General features: G+C 37.9%; 1 protein-coding gene across 1 annotated transcript; it reads right to left on the bottom strand.

The window, feature by feature from the left end:
- Nucleotides 1-1,232: 1,232 nt before the first annotated feature.
- LOC140945509 (adhesion G protein-coupled receptor L3-like) lies at nt 1,233-17,750 on the bottom strand. Its single transcript, XM_073394526.1, has 19 exons — nt 17,645-17,750; nt 17,064-17,474; nt 14,420-14,958; nt 14,031-14,090; nt 13,420-13,594; nt 13,146-13,262; nt 11,963-12,026; nt 9,743-9,842; nt 8,981-9,039; nt 7,597-7,717; nt 6,777-6,880; nt 6,276-6,381; nt 5,302-5,452; nt 4,800-4,884; nt 3,933-3,999; nt 3,252-3,334; nt 2,621-2,747; nt 1,893-1,934; nt 1,233-1,696 (listed from the first exon to the last, which is right to left on the bottom strand). The coding sequence occupies exons 1-19, from the start codon at nt 17,748-17,750 to the stop codon at nt 1,517-1,519; spliced, it is 2,697 nt and encodes an 898-aa protein (XP_073250627.1). The 3' UTR covers nt 1,233-1,516.
- Nucleotides 17,751-19,356: the final 1,606 nt, after the last annotated feature.

Below are 19,356 nucleotides of genomic sequence, written 5' to 3'. Positions count from 1 at the left end.
CTAGGGTTAATGCGAAATTTGAATTGAGATATGAAAGAGTTAAAAAGCAAATTAATTATTTCTGTCTACAACTTGATAATTGGATGCTCTAAAGGGAATAGAGAAAATTATCCGAGAAAAATGCTTCATTTTTTAACAAAAGAGAAAAAAACCCGGATTAAGATGATATAACCACCTGTTAGCGCTAATCGTCCTTCGAACAGCTGGGGCCCTGTTCCTCGAAAGATTGTGAAGTTTAACCCAGGATTAAGCCAAATTTTAAACAAGGTTCTTTTTCTTCGAGCTTGCAAAAATACTGTTGAGCCTTTACGCAGAAATACAAAAATGACAACACCGTGAAATGTTACTCTAACCAATACATAGAAAGGTAATTACAAAAGGTGGAACAAAATTTTAATCCTGGATTAGCTCTATTGGCCTTTCAGGAACCGAGCCCTGGTCTTTCGAATCCGGAATACAGGTTAAGGATTCCGGATCCCATTAACGATTGGAATCAGGAATCCAAGTTCCACTGACAAAGAATCTGGAATCCGCTACCTGAGAATCCGGAATCCACGGTGTAGAGTCCAGAATCCAAGACTGTATTGGATTATCTTAAATGAGGCGGTAAATTGCTATAAAAGCGAATTCGTTTTTTTAAAAAATAAAGAAAGGGAGTCCTAAAATACAAGTAAAATAAGACATTTTCTTTCTTTTTCAACATTCAATGTATTTTTTAATATTTCTATTCTTGCAATAACTTAAATCAAACATATCGTAATTACCATATTCTGAACGTGAATTCTTTCCTAATTTCCTTCTTTGTAACCTTCCTGGTTTGATTATTTCTTGGTCACCGTAAATCAATTTAAGCATTATGCTCTTTCAATTTTTTTAAAAGAAGAAATAAAACCCTCCAAACCCCCTTAAGCCCCTATGTTATTTTTGCTAAAAAGGAGGTTCAAAGTTCATTTTCTACCGGGTAATACCCACCGGTTACACGAAAAAATGTCATTCTAATGTCTGCAATGTATAGTAGTCGGTGACAACTTTGTTTGAGTCGGCAACAACAACAACTCTATCACCTGGACTGCATTAATGTCTGCAATGTATAGTAGTCGGTGACAACTTTGTTTGAGTCGACAACAACAACAACTCTATCACCTGGACTGCATCAAAATGCAGAGTCAGGGTGAATACAGTGAAAAATATCTACCCGACTCCTTCGTCACGTGCTTTTAAAATACGCGCCCTATAACTTCAAGCCTGTTCAGTTGTTAGTGGACGTTTAAATCTCCAGGTACGAGCAACCTTACACTTCGTAACTCCCCAAATATACTGCTTCTATCTAAGTTGTCGGCTACCCGAGTGTCATGCCGGACACTTCTTCAATACAACGCATACGACGCCATTCCAATAGTGCTGGTTTCTTTGAAATTTCAACTATTCGGGTCGTTAGCCTGAGTATGATCGACAAGCGGTGTCTTTCTTGATCTGTCAATGGACTTCATGATCCTTGCAACTTCAAATTCCCGTTTTATCCGTCAACAGGTACAATCTTGTTGTTTCTTCGGTTCATTTCCATCTGCGGTTGTTCTTGTCTGCAGGACTGGGCCTCTGGAGTTGAACTAGAGATCGCTGGCGGTCTCCCGATCTTAAACAAATGCCAGGCTTGCCTTCTAATGTTTTGTAGCTTTCTATTCCATGCTGCCCTTATCTGAAACAAGAATGGAGACGATGGTTAGAAACTAGAAAGTGCTGCTAAGGGGGAGGGGGGGGGGGGGGGGGGTGTAACGAGATTTGGTCAAAGTCAGGAACAGAAACTACTCATCAAATTGAGCAAAAAATGGCTCGAATGGGTTAATAGGTCATTTCCGAGTTACCTCAAGAAATAGCTTATTGGGGAAACTTACCTCAGAGTTTCTTATACAGTGTAAGAGAAAGATCAGCAATCCCTGAAGTAACCAAAAGACAGAAGGAGATAATACAATTACTATCATTCGCTATATATTTCTTAGGGACAAAAACTTTGGTCTGCAACTCCATCCAAGAATACACTCAAGGAAAAGTCAGTAACAACCTTTCAACAATTTGCATTCTCAACACATCTTTATGCCAAGCAGTAGTGCAGCAGTTGTTAGATTAAGAAGCCTTTCGTGAAGAATTTCTCCATTTGTAAGAATTTTAACTAACGTAAGATCCATGAATCACAGAAAAAGAGGTCGTTTCAGGGCAAGCGCTAATTCGACAAGGATACTTGACTGTCACCATTCCATGAAGGCAGGGAAATGGTTACAAGCTGTCGGGGCAGTGAATTATGGAATCATTTGGGTGTACAAGCTAAGCGTGAGCTTTGATGGGTGGATAGAATCCAAAGGCAACCATTAAGCAATCACTGGTTACGTTGCTTACCGAAATGATCACAGATCCCAATCTTTGCTTGGGTAGCTTGTACCCTTTCTTCTTCTATGTTTTAGAGTAGCGGACATATTAGAGTGTGTTTTAAAAATTTCCCCTTGATTTTCTTCGTACAATTTTTCTCTCGTTAAACTCAGGGGTAATGTTGAAGTATACCATGAAACCATAAGTCTACGTGAGTTATACAGACCGTTTATTGTTCTTAGTATATTTCTTCACTTACCTGTAGTGTGTTCAGCACCGTAAAAACATATTGTGAAACAAGTCCAGCGTTAGAGAGACTCAGCAAACCAAACAACCATGTGACTCCCAAAAGAGGAAATAACACAATGCAAGCTTTTACAGTTGTCCTAATAAAAGAAACTGGATTAAATTAGTTATTCAGTTCAAAAGTCAGAAGATAAAAGTCTTGCGTCATCCACCCAAACGACTTTGGAGCCATATCTTCTGTAGACTACCCTGATTTTATCTAAATCTGGGATCACTTTTATAGAAAGAAACTGATTTCATAAAATTTGTGTTTGCAAGCACGAGCAGCAGTGGGACGAGAGTTTTATATTTATATTTCTAGCTGGCTCTGCAGTTGCTCATTGTGGTAATAATTTAAAAATAAGAATTGAGCTACGTTTTGTAGGGCGGAGTATGTCCATTAGTAAATTAAAGGCAAGAGTAAATTAAGATGCTTATTTTTTGAGGGGGGGTGGGGGCGTTAGGGTTAAGTTCGGGCACTCTATCCCTGTCTCCAAATCTTCTCTAAGCCTGAATGTTGAAGGCGCGTTTAGTGGCCTTCTTTTACTTTGAAAACAGAGGCAGAATGGGGAGAGTAGAAACTTCAGCCCAACTAGGCCACTAACTTTAGCCCATGGAACTTTCTGGACCCTGTGCTTGGCATAGCAACCATTTCCTTTACGACCCCACAAAACACCACCGCGTTTATCTGAAGAAAAAACACAAAATCCAGTTGTCAATCAGTCATATTGTCGTACATGTGAGGACGCATTTTTCTACACGATGACAAGAATTGATAAACGAGACTTTTTTTCGAAAACGAAAAGTAATCATAATCTCCAACCAATGATTATTACCAAGCTCTGTTCATATCACTTCTCGATGTTTGAAACGCTCCCTCCTCCGAACAGTTTTTTGGTCTTTCAGGCTTTTTACATGAGAAGATTGAGGCATAATGTAGAATTAAGGGTTATGATCGGGGTGTGGCTCCTAGTTTTAAAGGTGATGTTACGCGGGACGATTCGCAAAGACGGTTTTTAGCGCAACACAGCTTTTCAATGTTGGAACATTGTTGCAACCATTTGAAACAATGTTGCAACAATGTTGAAACGCTGTATTGCGCAAAAAACTGTCTTTGCGATCGTCCCGTATAACATCACCTTAAGTATGACGTAAATTGGTTGAACACATACACGTCTAATCAGGATTTTGTTTACTTGTTTGTTTGTTTGTATATTTTATACGGGCGTAATGAATTGATAGCAGAATAAATTGTCAGTAAAAATGAGCCTGCGATAGCTACTTACAACAGTTATTAATATCACTGGTGCTGCAAACGACCATATATAGTACTTTTCCGTCGATAGCCAGCACCTAATTGTAATAAAGATAAGACAAGCGTTTCTGCTTAAACGATGACTTGTACCTTACACGCGGCACACCTATATTTCGTTGACTTTAAAGCTAATGAGAAATTCAATAAAGAAATTTTCGTGTACGCACATAAAAAAAAGAATCCCAAAAGTTGATTGATCATTAAGCTCAGTGGTGATGTACACGGTTCAGCATTTATTGCAGCTCCTGTTCAACAAATGTTGAAACAGTGTGTCAGGCGGCCAGATCAGTCATCTAGTTTTATTACCACATGATTGATTGATAGATAGATAGATACCGGTAGATAGATAGACAGATAGATAGATAGATAGATAGATAGATAGATAGATAGAGATAGATAGATAGATAGATAGATAGATAGATAGATAGATAGATAGATAGATAGATAGCTTTATTCTCAACAGAGCGCCTAAAGGCGTATGTGCTTACAGCGATAACAAAGAGTACAGTGCAATAAATGTAGTACAAGGGACGTGGAATGACAGTAGAAGTTCTCTTTTAACTACAGAGGTGCACATTTGTAAAATTTATACCATTAGACAAGGTTATATTTCACATATCTTTCTCTTTCGCGCAAACGATCACATAGTTTACGGGTATTTAGCCACAATTTTGTGCGTTTTTTCCCCTCGCTTCATACTTATCAACTTTGCAAATTAAAAGCAGTGCTTGGAGTCATAGAGTCAAGAAAAAGATTATTTCCGTATTCACATGATACTAGTACTTGTATCCTTACGAGTTTCTATATAGTCAGTTGCAAGGCAATGAGAAAATCTTACCAGCTACTGGATTTGTATTGATAAATCCCTTTTTCTCCCAAATGGGCAATTAACACTGTTACTCCAACAACAAGTCCTGGGATTCCTGTGCACACAAAATGACCATCATATCATTGTATTTTGTTTCGTAAGATTTATAATAAAGGATTAATCTTGAACACAACAAGAATTTATAATAAGCTAACTAACGACCCTGAAGTGAGTTCCGGCATAGGTTTTAATTACTGAATTGAAGTAAACTCGTGCGTAGAAGTCACCAAGTCAACTAGTGGTGTATTAGATCCGACTTCCGGCATCACTGTTAAGCACTTTGAAAGATCAATGCAACCCAAAGAGGTTTGGTGTATACTATATTTTACCGGAATAGACGAGAAAGACAGCAGATATAACAAATTAGCAAAATCTAGGGAAGCTGTATTCCAGTGTCATAAAGACATCAGCTTTGTTTCAAAACTTTACGGAGTTTTTTCGGCTTTAACTTGCGTTTCTTCAAGAGACTTACCGAATGAAAAACTGTAGCAAAGACTGAGCTTGAGTTCGTTATTGTAGACTTCAATGATTAATAAGTATAACATAATGCCCTCGATCAACATCCAGCAGAAGGCTGATAGACAGAAGTAGTGTAACAAAGCGGCTACTGTCAAACACAGCACCTATTGGAACAGAATAATGCGTTATGGTAACATGATTCAAGCTATTTCTCCGTTTCTGATTGCCTTAAATCTCCCGTCTGTTTTTATATAACGTGTTAACGCTGAACACATTAAATTAAGAAGTTTTTAATCCCAGGGAGAGTACGTCACAGCCCGCAGCCCGCCAAATTTCGACTATAAGTAAGCGGCACCCAAACAGTGACTACGAGGTTTCTCGTTCAGTTGCGTTCGCTGTAATTAGTATTACGCACATAAGATGTAATTACTGGAAAACCAGAAGCGTCAATTACCTTCCCCATAAAGTGAAAAAAGTCTATGATAGGTTTAAAGACCATTGATTGCCAAAGAAAAAAAGGAAGAAAAAAAAATTAGAGAAAAGTCGAGTATTATTCTCACGTATTAGATACTACGCCTCAAGACAGGTCTTCACGTTCCAGGATTTGGTGCTACGGTGAAAGGTCATTTCCAGGCATGCATACTGCGTTTGTTTTGGGCTTTTTTACTTCCAATCGTCGTAGTAGAGGTCGCCGTTATAGTGATTTCCTTAAATTTTCTTATTGTCTATCCTATATCCTATCTTCAACCTCGTCATTATCGTCGTCGTCATTATCATCATCACCATCGTCGTTATCACTCATGGTTATCGCCTTGGCTTCGTCGTCATTATCATCGTCATCACCTTTATCATCATCATCATCATCATCATCATCATCATCATCCACCCTCTCCCTCTACGTCTCCTATTCTTTGTTTTGATTACCATCGTCACCATTATCAGCATGTTATCAGCTTTATTATTCATAGTTAAACTACTCTTAATCACCTGATCTTGTGAAGCGTCTATTCCTGCCAGAAAAATCACTTGAGCCATTGCAAGCGTGGCGACTAAGTTCATGTGCACATGACTTTGCTGGTCATTATTCGAACATCTACAGATGGTATAAAAAGTGAACAATTATGAGTCAACTATTGTACTACTTGCGAGTAAAAATTTATTTATAGAAAATATTCTAAGGTTTGGCTAGGAGATCTAGTACTTTTAGAAAAAGCTAAAGGTCCTTATATCGTTGTAATAGCTGTTTTAATTTATAGATAGTCACGTTTAAACTCGCAAACTAGCGTTAAACGCATATTTCGTAGTAAAATGAATAATTAAAAACTTGAATTGCTTCTTTTTGCTAATAATAACCTTCGCTATTCGAACTTGTAAACAACAACAACAACAACAAGCCGAGAAGATTTTCTTGTCAACGTTATGATAGTGTACATAGTATCTCATGGAATAATCCTACTAGCGGCTCTCGTTCAAGTTTGTAATACTTACAACAGTAGCATATAGGCAACGATTGTGATAGTTTCTGCCAGTAAGGAGACTCCCAGTCCAATGTATGTGATAAAGTCTAAGGCTGTTTTGTGCTTCTTTGGGATCTGAAAAGGACAAAAAGAAAAAACATAAAGTTCGCGTCTTCAATTTTTCAGAAAGTATAGAAATACCTGAAATACGTTCTTTTACATCGGATTGATGTGAGGGTTTTGAGTTTACATGGAATTGAATGCTACAGAGCTCTGTGTATACTGTTTGATTGTGAGATTATTGCTTGCATCGCCTTCTGTGGAGTTTAAATCATGATCTAGTATATTCCACATTAACTTGATATTAAATTTTAATTTAAAAAACTTGGTACGAAATGAAGAGGCTTAGAAATTTCCAGAAATTATTTGCACCTTAATGTACTGGAGAGGTTTGTCGGCCTTGATGACCTAGGAAGATATACCATGAATTGTGACCTTGGTCAATGGTGGGTCACGTTCAAACTTGCTGGGCAGGTTTTCGGTGAAATGTCTGACGAATTGCAACGCCTTGAGTATCCAGGTTTTGGGGTTGCCGGCGATAGATTAACTTCCCTTTCCCGTTAAAGAATCAATTCTGCAGAAACCAGGAAAACTTTTCATGATAGCATGCGGAGACTTGTGAACGCCTTATGGCTCTTGGTCTGATAGAGCGCCAAGGGGCAAGGAGAGGTTGAGTTGAGCCTTTTCGGCTGACAGGATCAAACGGTGTCTTCTACATAGTACTTCATAGTTTACGTTACAGATATTAACAAATACTAATATCATTTGCTTTTAACCCACAACCACATTACCTCCTGTGGGTTGATGTTCATTAAAATTGCAAAATTCGTCAGATGATTGCACGTGCACACAGCGTGACTGCCGTTTGTTTTAACCAATGAACATCCATTACCTGACCAGCTACCGTTATTTCTGAAAGGAATTGTAACACGTGTCAAATTTATTGCTGGGGACAATTTAATAAAACTTTAATTTACCAGTGTAACATCATGGGTTCCGAATTACTCCTTCATTTTGGTGAGCAATTTCAGCGTAATTTATGATTTCACACAAACTCTTGTTTCACATGTGAAATGAAAAAATCGCCCGCATTGCCACCAACCATCCGTACGTCTCAGTGCCAAGATGGTTTAAAATGTTTTGAATGAAGATGTCAGGGCATTAAAAGACGCTTTAGAAAACCCAAACACACGAAAGAGCACATCAAGAAGGATTCTCTTTCTATTTTGTCGAAAATTCGGAACTTGAGCTAAATACTCACTCTAAACTTTTTAGACAGTAGAGAGTTCTTGATCGACTGATAAATCCTGGATAAACATGTCAAAAATCTACGATTGCAAACGTATTTCGTCCCCCATGATATTAATCCTAGGTAATCAAATGGTATATTTGTGAAATTAGGGAATAACTTCACTTGCGTTTTGTCCAAATCCTAAAAATTTTCCTAGGATTTGGACAAAACGAGCTTGAAATTAACGAGCTAGAAATTATTCCCTAATTACACTCGTCACCATTCGATTACACATGCTAATTTTCAAATGTGCCCATTGTTTTAGCGCCTAAGAGCTATATAGCTACACTTGTAAATTGCACTTGTAATAGCTTTATTAAATTGACTCCTGGTTTGCATATGACGTCATGGCAGCTATGACCAAAAGGATGCCTATCCACTGGGAACTAAATTCGATTTTCATGTAAATTTCTGAAAAGAATTTTATTGTATTGATCTCCAAATTGGCCGCCATGTCACGTGGCTGCAAACTAAGAATAGTGGCAAATAAAATAGCTATTGTGGTGATGCGCATGCTTGCAATAAAAACATCTCTTACCTATTAAAAAAATTGGGAGAAGAACTTGAAATATCTTAAGTGATTAAAAAATGAAATTTCTGGCCTTCATTGGTAGAAATCGTACTCTCTTGGAAGAAATCTATTACACCTTTGCAAATTTTGGAGAGTTGTCTGATAATTATTTTTTAATAAGTGCTCATGGGTATAAGCCTGTATTTTCGGCAATTTCGATAATTATCAACAGAAATATTTCATCAGTGCTAGGCAAAAAAATCTAAGAAACAGGATTCGGAATCCACTAGCACTTGTACTGCCGAATTATGTTAAAAAACTAAACTTTGTCAGACATTTGATGATGCTGGCTTATCTAAATACGTTTTCTTACGGGTGTGAGTAGTTCCACTTCCAAAATACACATTTTTCTGTCTCCTTGTGTTCTTTTTCCTGCAACAAAGTAGCACTTAATACTAAACTTCATATTGGGAATACAAGAAGAATGGAAAATTTGGTTTAGTGTTTGTTTGTTTTTAATTTGTTTCTTTGATTATTTGTTTTTAACCTAAAATAGAAATTTTCTGAACTGTTGATAGTAAGTGGAGATGGGGGTTATTGAAACACGAAAGCGATGTCCTGCTACCCGTCAGGCAGGCCACTGTCAGGCACATGTGCTCACAGGTGACCTAAGGTCCGTTTCTCCAAAGTCTCCTAACTTTTCGGGCAGGAATTCACAAATTCAAAATTTACATATAAAGAATGTACTAGCGTGGGAAACCCTCCATTTTGCTATGTTAACTGATAGTTTTAAAAAATTATCTTGAAAACTATTGAAACCTCTATCTTGAAAATAAACAGCAAACAGCTTTTCGGGGCCAGTTGATTATCGGGACTTTCAAGAAACTGGCCCCAGCAGCACATTTATTTCGTTCAATAATAGTTATGGTTATCATTATCATTACAATTCCCATGGGTATTGCTATTCTCATTATCATAATCATAATCATAAGCATTATTATTATCATTATCGTTATCATACTTGTACTGCTATTATTATCATTATTATTATTATTAAAAAAAAACTGCCGGAGCAACCCGCTTTTGATAGCCTTGCATAGTTCAGTATGTCGCTTGTGCGTGAAAACATATTTACCTTGAACGTTCGGAGAACAATGGTTACATTCTCCCTAAAAACTCCATTGTGGTACGGCTTAATGCTACTTCCTAGGATGTTAGAATCGATACGTTTATTGCTGTTGAAAAAGAAGCGAGAAAGTAAGTGTATAAACGTTAATAATTCGATGTAAAACATTGTGAGAGACATTAAACTACAGCGAGACGCTCCTGTACACAGATTAATATGTATAAAAAATTTCACCGGCAGGTTTATTTTTGAACCCTTCGATATGTTTAAAATTTTAATAATGTTATAGGTAAATGTAAGAAAATAATTCTGCAGTGACGTTCATTTTAGAGACGGTCTTTATTGGAAAAGGAATGATGCTTCAGTATAGCTAATGAAAAGTTATGGTGCAAGATCACTGCAAAAAACCGTGTATGGAATCTCGTTAGGATTTGCAGCCTTCATGTGTTACAATATGAATATCTGCCTTTTCTCAAAGGGTTTTAAAATTGTTAGTTTCTAGGCTCTTTTTTCAGTTCAGCAGCTGAGTTCCATAACGCTTAGCCGACGTTGCTTTTGCTGCAAATATACAGTACACAGGGGCGGATCTAGGGGGAGGGTGCAGGGGGTGCGCACCCTCCCCTGAGATGACTTGCGGTTTTCTAATACAATTGGTATTCTGCAAAAAAAAAAAACTATGTGGTTTATTGGTGTTGAAGTAGAGCAAGAGACGAGTGCACCCCTCCTAAAAAAAAACCTGGATCCGCCCCTGGTACAGTTGTTTTGAAAAACGTTTTTACTTCATTAGAGATGATGAGCGATGGTTTGGATGATTTGCTGTCGCAGGCGGTGGATCAATACGAAAAAGAAGAGGTAGTTTTAGACGATGGACTCGATGGAACTCTTTCCTAGAGTCTTGATATGTTTGAGCAGAAGAGTCTTGAAGACGACGCTATCGGTATTACCTACATGTTTGAGGTTGGCGGGCCTATTTTGGTGATGGGAAGGCGCTTGCAGCCGTTCGGAACATCTTTTGGAATGCCTTTCTTTTGCTTTTGGCTCAATTCTTATCTTGATTTATTGTACTGGCATGCCTGCCCAGTGAACTGTTGACAGGATGAAGAGGGTCGATTTGAAATAAACGCAGAAAAGATTTGGTTCAGCTGACCGTCCAGTCTGTATAAAAAAATACCAAAGAAAAACTTCACAGGTTTTTATACGGTAGTAAACCCGAAAGTTTCTTTTTTCTCCAATGAAATTTTTGAAAAGTTAAGAAAATCACTGGGTGTTGAAAGGAAAACTTCTGCTCAGAATAACTTGGGTTTAAAGCCGAAAAAAGCGGATGTAATTTCTGCTTTAATTGAAAATGACCTGTGGAAAAGAAATATTTTGGGAAGCGATAACCCTGAAGCTTTAGTTAAAGACAACTTTTATTTGATCAGATTAAATTTCGGTATGAGCGCGGGGGATGGCCCCTGCGAATTGAGTGCAAAATTTGCGAACTAGGCAAATAGTTTCACGTGCGATTACGTAACTCCTGATGATAAATACTGATTTGGCTTAGAAATCATCAATTCTTGCTCAGGTTTTAGCGGAGCCACGTAGGGGTGAACGGCCCATCCCCCACCCAGAAAATCGCGTGGGTTGTATAATTACTAACTACCTCTAAGCCAAGCTGTCCCAGCTCGGCTTAGTTCGCTGATCAATCATTTTCCCGTACCTTAATACAACTGAGCATGAATATGAATTTCAGTTGTTGAGCTGGAGTGGGTTTAAAAACTCGAGGCGAAGTCGAGAGTTTTTACACTTGATAATACACGACTGCAACTCTTTTGGACGGCTTTAAAATCTTTAGATTTGGTATTAACTGTGTCTGTATCAGATGTAAAGACACTAATTAAACATTAATTTCTTTTGTTTTTTTCTTTATGAATTCTTGATGCATTTTTGAAGCATAATGAAAGCTACACGGCAAGACGTGAAGTCGAAACAAGGATGTGGTATCACCAGGGATCAAACAGGGACCTCGCGCAACGAAGGCCGCGCACTATGCAGCTGTGCCATCCTTGCGTCTAAGTAAGAACCTGCTATGATTAGGCTAGAACTCAATGGAACCAAAAGGCCTGAGGACGTATGATCAAGATTGATTGTTAATGTCAATTTCAAATTTATTTTTCTCGACATCCTATGCCACATTTTCATTTTCCTATATATCCTTTATCAGGATTATTTGTAATAAACCATTCTTACCTTGCAACTAAGCTATCAACGTATTTACCAAGACCAAGATACAGCGTGTTAACAACAACAGTATCTGAAAATAACACAGAGACAAACATAATACGACTTTATAGACATGGGTAGAAATAAAGGCAATTGAAGTTCTGAACATTCTTTAGAGGGTCCTGAAGGAAAGGTACAATTTTGTTTTGAGATCCCCGAGTGTTCCTTCCTAAGCTCATCAATAATTCATGCGTTTTTGGAAATCAGATGAGAAAAATACTCATTTTTACATCCTTAATTTCTCATTCTAAAATCATTTTGTTTGAGAAGCAATATCAAGCTTTCGACACAGCATTTCATCACTCGATGAGACACCTCGAAGTTTGTCAAAAATACCAGTGCGCTGCGGCGTCGTAATTTCAACTCTCTTCTCAGTGTTTATCTTGTGATGAAACACTGTGCCTCATGCTTGATATATTACATGAAAGTCTGCCCCAGATCCCTTTTCCTAGGAAAGGAGGTTCTGATCCCGCATTCCCTTCTGATCCTTCCCATTCCCCCCGTTTCTTATGAGAATCTAGCATGCCGAACTTCTGTCATCGTCATCCAGAGTATCGTTTCCTTTCGCAATCCCCACCGATTCGATCCGTGCCCGCATTTTGGCGAATCCCACATCCTGTCAAATCCGGTATCCCGTTAACTTAGCGTTTCGCGAATTCCGCACTGCATTTGGTCAAATTCTGGATCCCGGGATAAAACACTCTTCCAGAACCCCTTTCCCTTCGAATTACTCAAATTCATCCTCCCGTCTTAAATTGGCCGTATGAGGGAATTCAAGAAAGTCTTGGATACTGTATTCCACGCCGTGGATTCCGGATTCCATCAACTGGTTCCAGATTTTTTGTCAGTAGAACTTGGATTCCAGATTCGAATGATTAGTAGGATTCCGGAATCCTTGAGCTGTATTCCTGATTCCTGTTATTACCCGATGCAATCGTGTTACTTCAACTTAATACTTGTATATGAAGTTATGCTATTTGGGAGAATGCTATTTTGAAGAGTCAACAAAGAAACACTACGGCCTTTATGAATCGCGAAGATTCGAATTCACTTTTTTGGACCCGGTAAAATTACATGTATTCCTTTAGAGTAGAAACTTTAAAAAACATTGGTCCAACCTTAATTGATTGGTTCCTCTCAGCAATCTCACCTTGATTTTGAAACAAGTACGACGGAAGAGTTATTTTTGCCAGTTTTTCAGCATCACCCTCTCCGGAAAAAGTAAAATTGTTAGGGTCACCTTTAGGTACCAGCGCTACCTGTAGAACTATATGAAGGAATGAAAGAAATATATGAACAAGATCCTTGTCAGTTTATGAGAAGTTTAAATTCACTTTCTTTCTGTACTAGACATAATTAGATGATAGAGAAATAGTAACACTAAAACACAAAACTTAGGAAGGACTCAAATGTGTATTTCGTACCTATGTGTTGGTTTTTCTTTCTTGCCTCCCTTTTTGACGCATTCAAGTTAAAAGAGGCGTATTTAAACGCAAATTCTTCTATAGCTCTTGCTGATAACATTATACTTTCACCAGTTGCAGTTTTGGAGTTTTCTTCCATGGAATGCATTAAATCTTTATATGCGTCTGTGATAAGCTGTGAAAAATACATAAATAATAAATAAATAAATAAATTAAAAAATAAATAAAAATAAATAATTTTGCATTCATCCTGGGTATTTCCTCTTGGGGTCAGGTTTTGCCCATTTATTGAGTGCCGAGCCACCCCTCCCCCTCCCCTCACTTGCAGTTTCCCCAGTGTGACTGCGTGATTTCACTAAGCTGTATTAGTATTAATCATTTTTAATTACTTCAGATTTACATCAACTGAAACCTATTTTTTTCCTTTTGCGCTTCCTTCTCTAACCAAAAACTCTTACTGCGCATGCGTTTCTATTCATGATCAACCTTGGGCTGCATTTAAGCTATGACTTTTTTTATTTCTTTCAACACCACGCTATTGACCCATTTCGGTTATATTTTTGACGAGTTACTACAGTAATTGCCTCTTCGTCTTTTTTCTGTTTTCTTACCTTTAATGAAACTGGGTCTTGTGGATTAAGTGACTCCACCTTTCTGTAAAAATCTAACAACTTAAAACAAATATATGAAATATTAGGAAGCATCCTAAAACCCCCCAGAAGAATCTGACTTTATTTCGTATAAACCCTCATAGATGGGAGGATTTCTAATATTGCTCGTTTGAAAGATGTCCTATTAACAACAGCGATAGAGGGAGAATCGTGTCGATAAAAAAGAGTCTAATCTGACTCGTTTTGAAAGTACTTGATAACTGTGCTTAATTTTAATCGAGTTAATAATAAACTTTAAGTTTTCGATCATGACATATATCGTTTACTCGTCGGTACTGTATAATGATGCGATGCGCTGGGATTGGAATTTCCTTTTCAGTCAGACTTGTTGGATAGTTAGAGCGCCTTTTAACACTATTTGAAGCTCTGTTCGAATCAGCTGTTTTCGAATGCGTCAAAGATGGCAGAACATCGAGAGCAGTTGAAGATAGCACTGTACTTTGAAGAACTTTCAGGGCAGTTGAAGACGTGTTAAGTGGAGTTTCAAGTGCTTTCCAGGATGGTGCCGTTAGCAGAACGTCGAGAGTAGTTGAGGATGGGACAGGTGAAGGTTTTGTGACTAATACCTTGCTAGATGATACGGTTGACAGGTCTTCGAGAGCAAATGAAGACGCGGCAGGTAAAGGACTCGAAGCTGAGGCCTTCCTAGATGGTGCCGTTGGTAGATCTTCGAGAGGAAATGTAGACGCTTCAGGTGAAGGGCTCGTAGCTAATGTCTTCCAAGATTGTACCGTTGGCAGAACTTCGAGAGAAGGTGAAGACGTGGCAGGTGAAGGGTTTGTAGCTAATGCCTTCCTAGATGGTTCGGTTGGCAGAACTTCGAAAGATGCTGTCTTCGAAGTTGTAGCTGTTGGCAAAACTTGCAGGGCTGTTAGAGGAAAATAATTTTCATTAATATCAGGAGTTATGCAGAGAGTCCTTCCTTACTTAATGTATACTATTGATTTTCTAGTCTTTTTCTAAATATGGACGTTCTGGGAGAGCTCCAAACGAGTGAGAGAAGTTTCTTAACTCTAAGAAGCTGGTAAAAAGTATAATACAGTCGACTTTCTCTTAACGGACATCTCTATAAGACGGGCACCTAGAGTTGGTCCCTGCCTTTCTTTATCCTTATATATTTTAGTCCTTTAGACGAACACCACTCTAAAACGGACACTTAGAGTTGGTGCCTGCCTTTCTTTACCCCTATATTTTAGTCCATAAGACGGACACCTCTATAAAACAGACACCTAGAGTTGGTCCCTGCCTTTCTTTACCCCCGGCCATATTTCAGTCTATCAGACGAACATTTCTTTAAAAGGGACACCTAGAGTTGGTCCCTACCTTTCTTCACCCCTACATTTTAGTCTATAAGACGTACACCTCTGTAAAACGGACGCCTAGAGTGGGACCCTGCCTTTCTTTACTCCACTTATTTGACTCTTTATAAGAAGGACACTTATTCCCGGTCCTACAGGTGACTGTCTTAGAGAGAGTTGACTGTAGATGAAAGTTAATTACTGGGTAAGCAACATTTATTAACTGCCATCACTGTCTTCAACTGTGAAAGTTAATAATTGTTGCTCAGACACCCAGTAATTAACTTTCATCTACCTTAATAATTCAGATCACGTTTGGGACCTGCGCAAATGTTTAAGGTTGGCATAGCGTTGGAGTAAATTTCTGACAACCGTGCAGGAGGCAAAATTGTTAGCTTTACTATTGACCTGTCCTAAACTGGTATCAAGAGAAAAGGTCATGATCATCAAAATGTTTTGATCTTTTATCAAATTCTCTCAGCTTATTGACCCTAATTCTTTAATTAAATGTATTGCGATCAGTCTGGCGAATTTTTAATGCAGATATTTAGTTAAAGGGTTTCGTATAAGGTGGGTGCCGTGGACTTAAGGTTGATTTCCACTGTAACTGCGTAATTTTAACGTGCTTGCGTACGTAAATTTTACGCGCGTAAATGAAATAGAGGCAATGTATGGAAGATCACGCGTAAACGCAAAAGTTGAACCTCGCTCAACTTTTACGTTTATAACACGCGGCCTGTCATATCGATCATACATCACCTCGATTTTATTTACGCGCGTACGTACGTGAAAATTACGCGACATCCTTAGGTCACTTTTTGAGAGGGGCAGTATGTCCTACAATTTAGCTATATGTACGATTAAATTAACCAAGTTGGAAGCACTCCATAGGAAAGAAAAAATGCCCTTTTTTAATTCGATAAATGGGCATTTAAAAACCGTTCCCTAATTCCCCAGGGGACCACCTTTAATTCCACATAGGCCACCTACCACCGGGCCCAGTTACGTCAGTAATCTCCCGATCTGAGTTACCTCTAATCGTCGTCTGTCTTTTCAGTGGTCTGGTGAATGTTGCATTTGATTTTTTGACTAGTTACACTTGATTTGTTTGCGCGCAGCAGCAGAAAGAGAAGGAAAGACTTTTAGTAAAATCCAACTAGTGGTCTATTATCAATGCTGCGTTCTGATTGGTTGAGCTACTACTAGGCTATATGTTATAGCTCACTAGTAGCGAAAAGCGTGGGCTTTTTGGCGGCAAAAAAGGATTAGTCTAGCTTTAACGAGCTAAATTTTTTCTATTCTCGATATTTTTGACTAACTAGTTGGATTTTACTAAAACAATTATTCCTCGAGCCCTCATGGCCTCTGAGTCAATTCGGGCTCGAGGAATAATATCTACCTTCCACACACATCAAAGCTTAATTATTGAAGGCGTCGGGTCAGATATAACATTCCGGCGGGTAAGGCGAAACGAAAATAAATTTTAGCGGTTAATTGTTAAATATCTCTCCTTCCCATTTGACGAGATTTGTCAGCGGTACCATAAGGTATTACGATCAAAAATCAGTCTTAAAAGTCACTGAATCACTGATCGACTGATTAGTTAAGGTGTGACCATTTCAATGAATAAACCTCTAACTTATGAATTGACTATAACTATGGTTTAAAACCTTACCTGTGGAGCTATTTTGGCAGATATAGCCATATTTCTTATCTTGGCAGTTCTTTCCTGAAATACATGGAGACGAAGAATTATCTATATCCTTCAATATATAGCAATAGTGATTGTGGTTGCCTCCTGGCTTCTTTTTCCCACACGTTAAACTGTCGAGGTTTTCCCCGGCTTTGGTTCCGTTACTCAACACAAACTGCCCAATAGTCACGTTAAAAGTGAGTCCAATCCAGAATTTATCAGAATTCTTGTATCCTAGAGATTTAAGTCTTTCCGCCAGTTCGTTAATCTTTGGCTGGGAATCTAGAAGGGCCAAAATAGACCCATTGCTTTTGCATAGTTCGTCTGCTTCTATCCAGGTCGTTTTAGTATCAACTATGAGATACTCGGTTGCCGCGATAAAACCAAGAATGTCTGGAAAAAAAAAGGAAACGGAAACTGAGTCGTAAACAGCACATCATTATACCTTTTTTGGGTAACTGCCCACCTACCCTCCCCCAAGCCAACATTTTGCCTTAAGCAAGAAGTAAGACAAGTGTTAATGTTGGCTTAGGGGAGGGGTAGGTGGGCAGTTTCCCAGATACGTATGACTGCATAAGTTCTTCCATGGACATCAACAACACCTGCAAAAATAACACTATCGCTATTTGTTACTGCGGCCAACGTCTTCCTAACACCGTTGCCAATCATGTTGCATTACCAGTTGAAACTAAACAAATATTTTCACCGTAACGACCAACAAAAACAACAACTTTATTAAAAGCAGTGAAATACATTAAACATATACACACTACCAACATTTAGTTAAAGCTATTCGAGGCAGGCAATGCGCATGGGTACTCTACATACATGTACTGATAAATTTAAGACATTTTACATGGAACATAAAAGAGATTTAATTTTCGACCAGCAGCACCTATATTTTTAGTTTGATCGATATCGACTAATAGCGTGCGTTTCTCTTAGCTCTAAACGTCGTTGATGTGAGAGTAAAAAACTTTTTTATGTCCAATTTATGTGACGTACACAAGGCCAGTGGACTGATATACCAGACCAAAGAAGTTTGTACCCTACAGAAGGTCTGCCGACAAAAGTAGAGTTGAATATAACCTTTAATGATTTGTTGCGTTCTTCCATCTTTGATTTAGTCATGGTTCTTTGTTCTTTGTAATTCCTTAGCTTATGCACTTCTTATGCACGGAGTAATTGTAGCATTCAATAACCAGATAATTAAATTATTTGTAATAAATACATTATTTGAGCGCAACTGAAATTTTATGCAACTGGATTGAATCACTTAATATTCACTTTCCCTATTACGCAAGGAGAGGTTTATAACAGCTGCGAAGGAGACTGGAAGAGGTTGCCTGGGAGCTTGTAAAAAAGGAAAACGTTTTGTTTGAAATTTTTAGTCATATGAGAACTTCGTGTAATGTCTGTAATGTTTTTCATCTCGTTGACACACGAGCCTCCTCGAGGCAATGTACATATAAAGAAGTTTGCGTTGATATTTTGACATTATCTTTTAAATGAGTTTAATAAATACAGCATGTGTTTTGTACTACTTTAAAGAACATAGTTCAGCAAAGGAAAATTTCATTTTGGCTAAGTTTGTTCTTTTGAAATTCTACTGGGGGATTTGAATAAAAATGGCGTCTATTATTTATCATTTAGATCAAAGTGCGTTTTCGCCTTTTTTCATAAATTCTGCAGTTTCTTAAACAAAATTTAAGCTGAATGCATGTAATACCATCGCTATCTTATCTTGTATCCATCAGAACACTTGTGCTTAATCAGGAAAACGTTATCCACTCTCAATAAATGAAAATCAAAATTTTATGAAATTTAGGTTATGGCTTTAAAGTTCCACTATAAGTTAAATAAAAATAGTTATTAAAAACATTAAAGACAATGTTACAAAAGGGCTTAATGGTATTTGAAGTGATGATGAATTTGGTTTATAATTTGAGATTATTCTTCGAATGGCCTAAATTTCTTAGGCAACTAGCATTGACGATGCCAGAGGGGTAGTGAATTCAATACGTTTAATATACAGTTATTACCGGTACTTCGTTCAGTTATTTCTACAACAGAGCATTTTGAAAAGCGTTTTCTAGAACATAAATAAAATAAAACGAAACAAAATAAATATACTAACTTACCCGAAATAAGAAACAACCAGTAGACAAGCACCATTGCAGCCCTTTAATACTCGTGATAATATAACCGTGTGTTAATGAACATATTTCCCTATATATATATAATCAGCGACATTGGGGTCCTATGTTTCCTCTGA

This window comes from Porites lutea, chromosome 8 (assembly GCF_958299795.1).
Source record: "Porites lutea chromosome 8, jaPorLute2.1, whole genome shotgun sequence".
NCBI classification, from domain to species: domain Eukaryota; kingdom Metazoa; phylum Cnidaria; class Anthozoa; order Scleractinia; family Poritidae; genus Porites; species Porites lutea.
This window is presented reverse-complemented; position numbering and strand designations above follow the sequence as displayed.

Coding starts and splice junctions, on each gene's coding strand:
- LOC140945509 (XM_073394526.1), bottom strand. CDS start 17,750: ATGATTGGCAACGGTGTTAGGAAGACGTTGGCCGCAGTAACAAATAGC. Junction 14,091..14,419: donor AAAGGCGCTCTAACTATCCA/ACAAGTCTGACT, acceptor ATTTGTTTTAAG/TTGTTAGATTTTTACAGAAA. Junction 4,000..4,799: donor CAATACAAATCCAGTAGCTG/GTAAGATTTTCT, acceptor TATTACAATTAG/GTGCTGGCTATCGACGGAAA.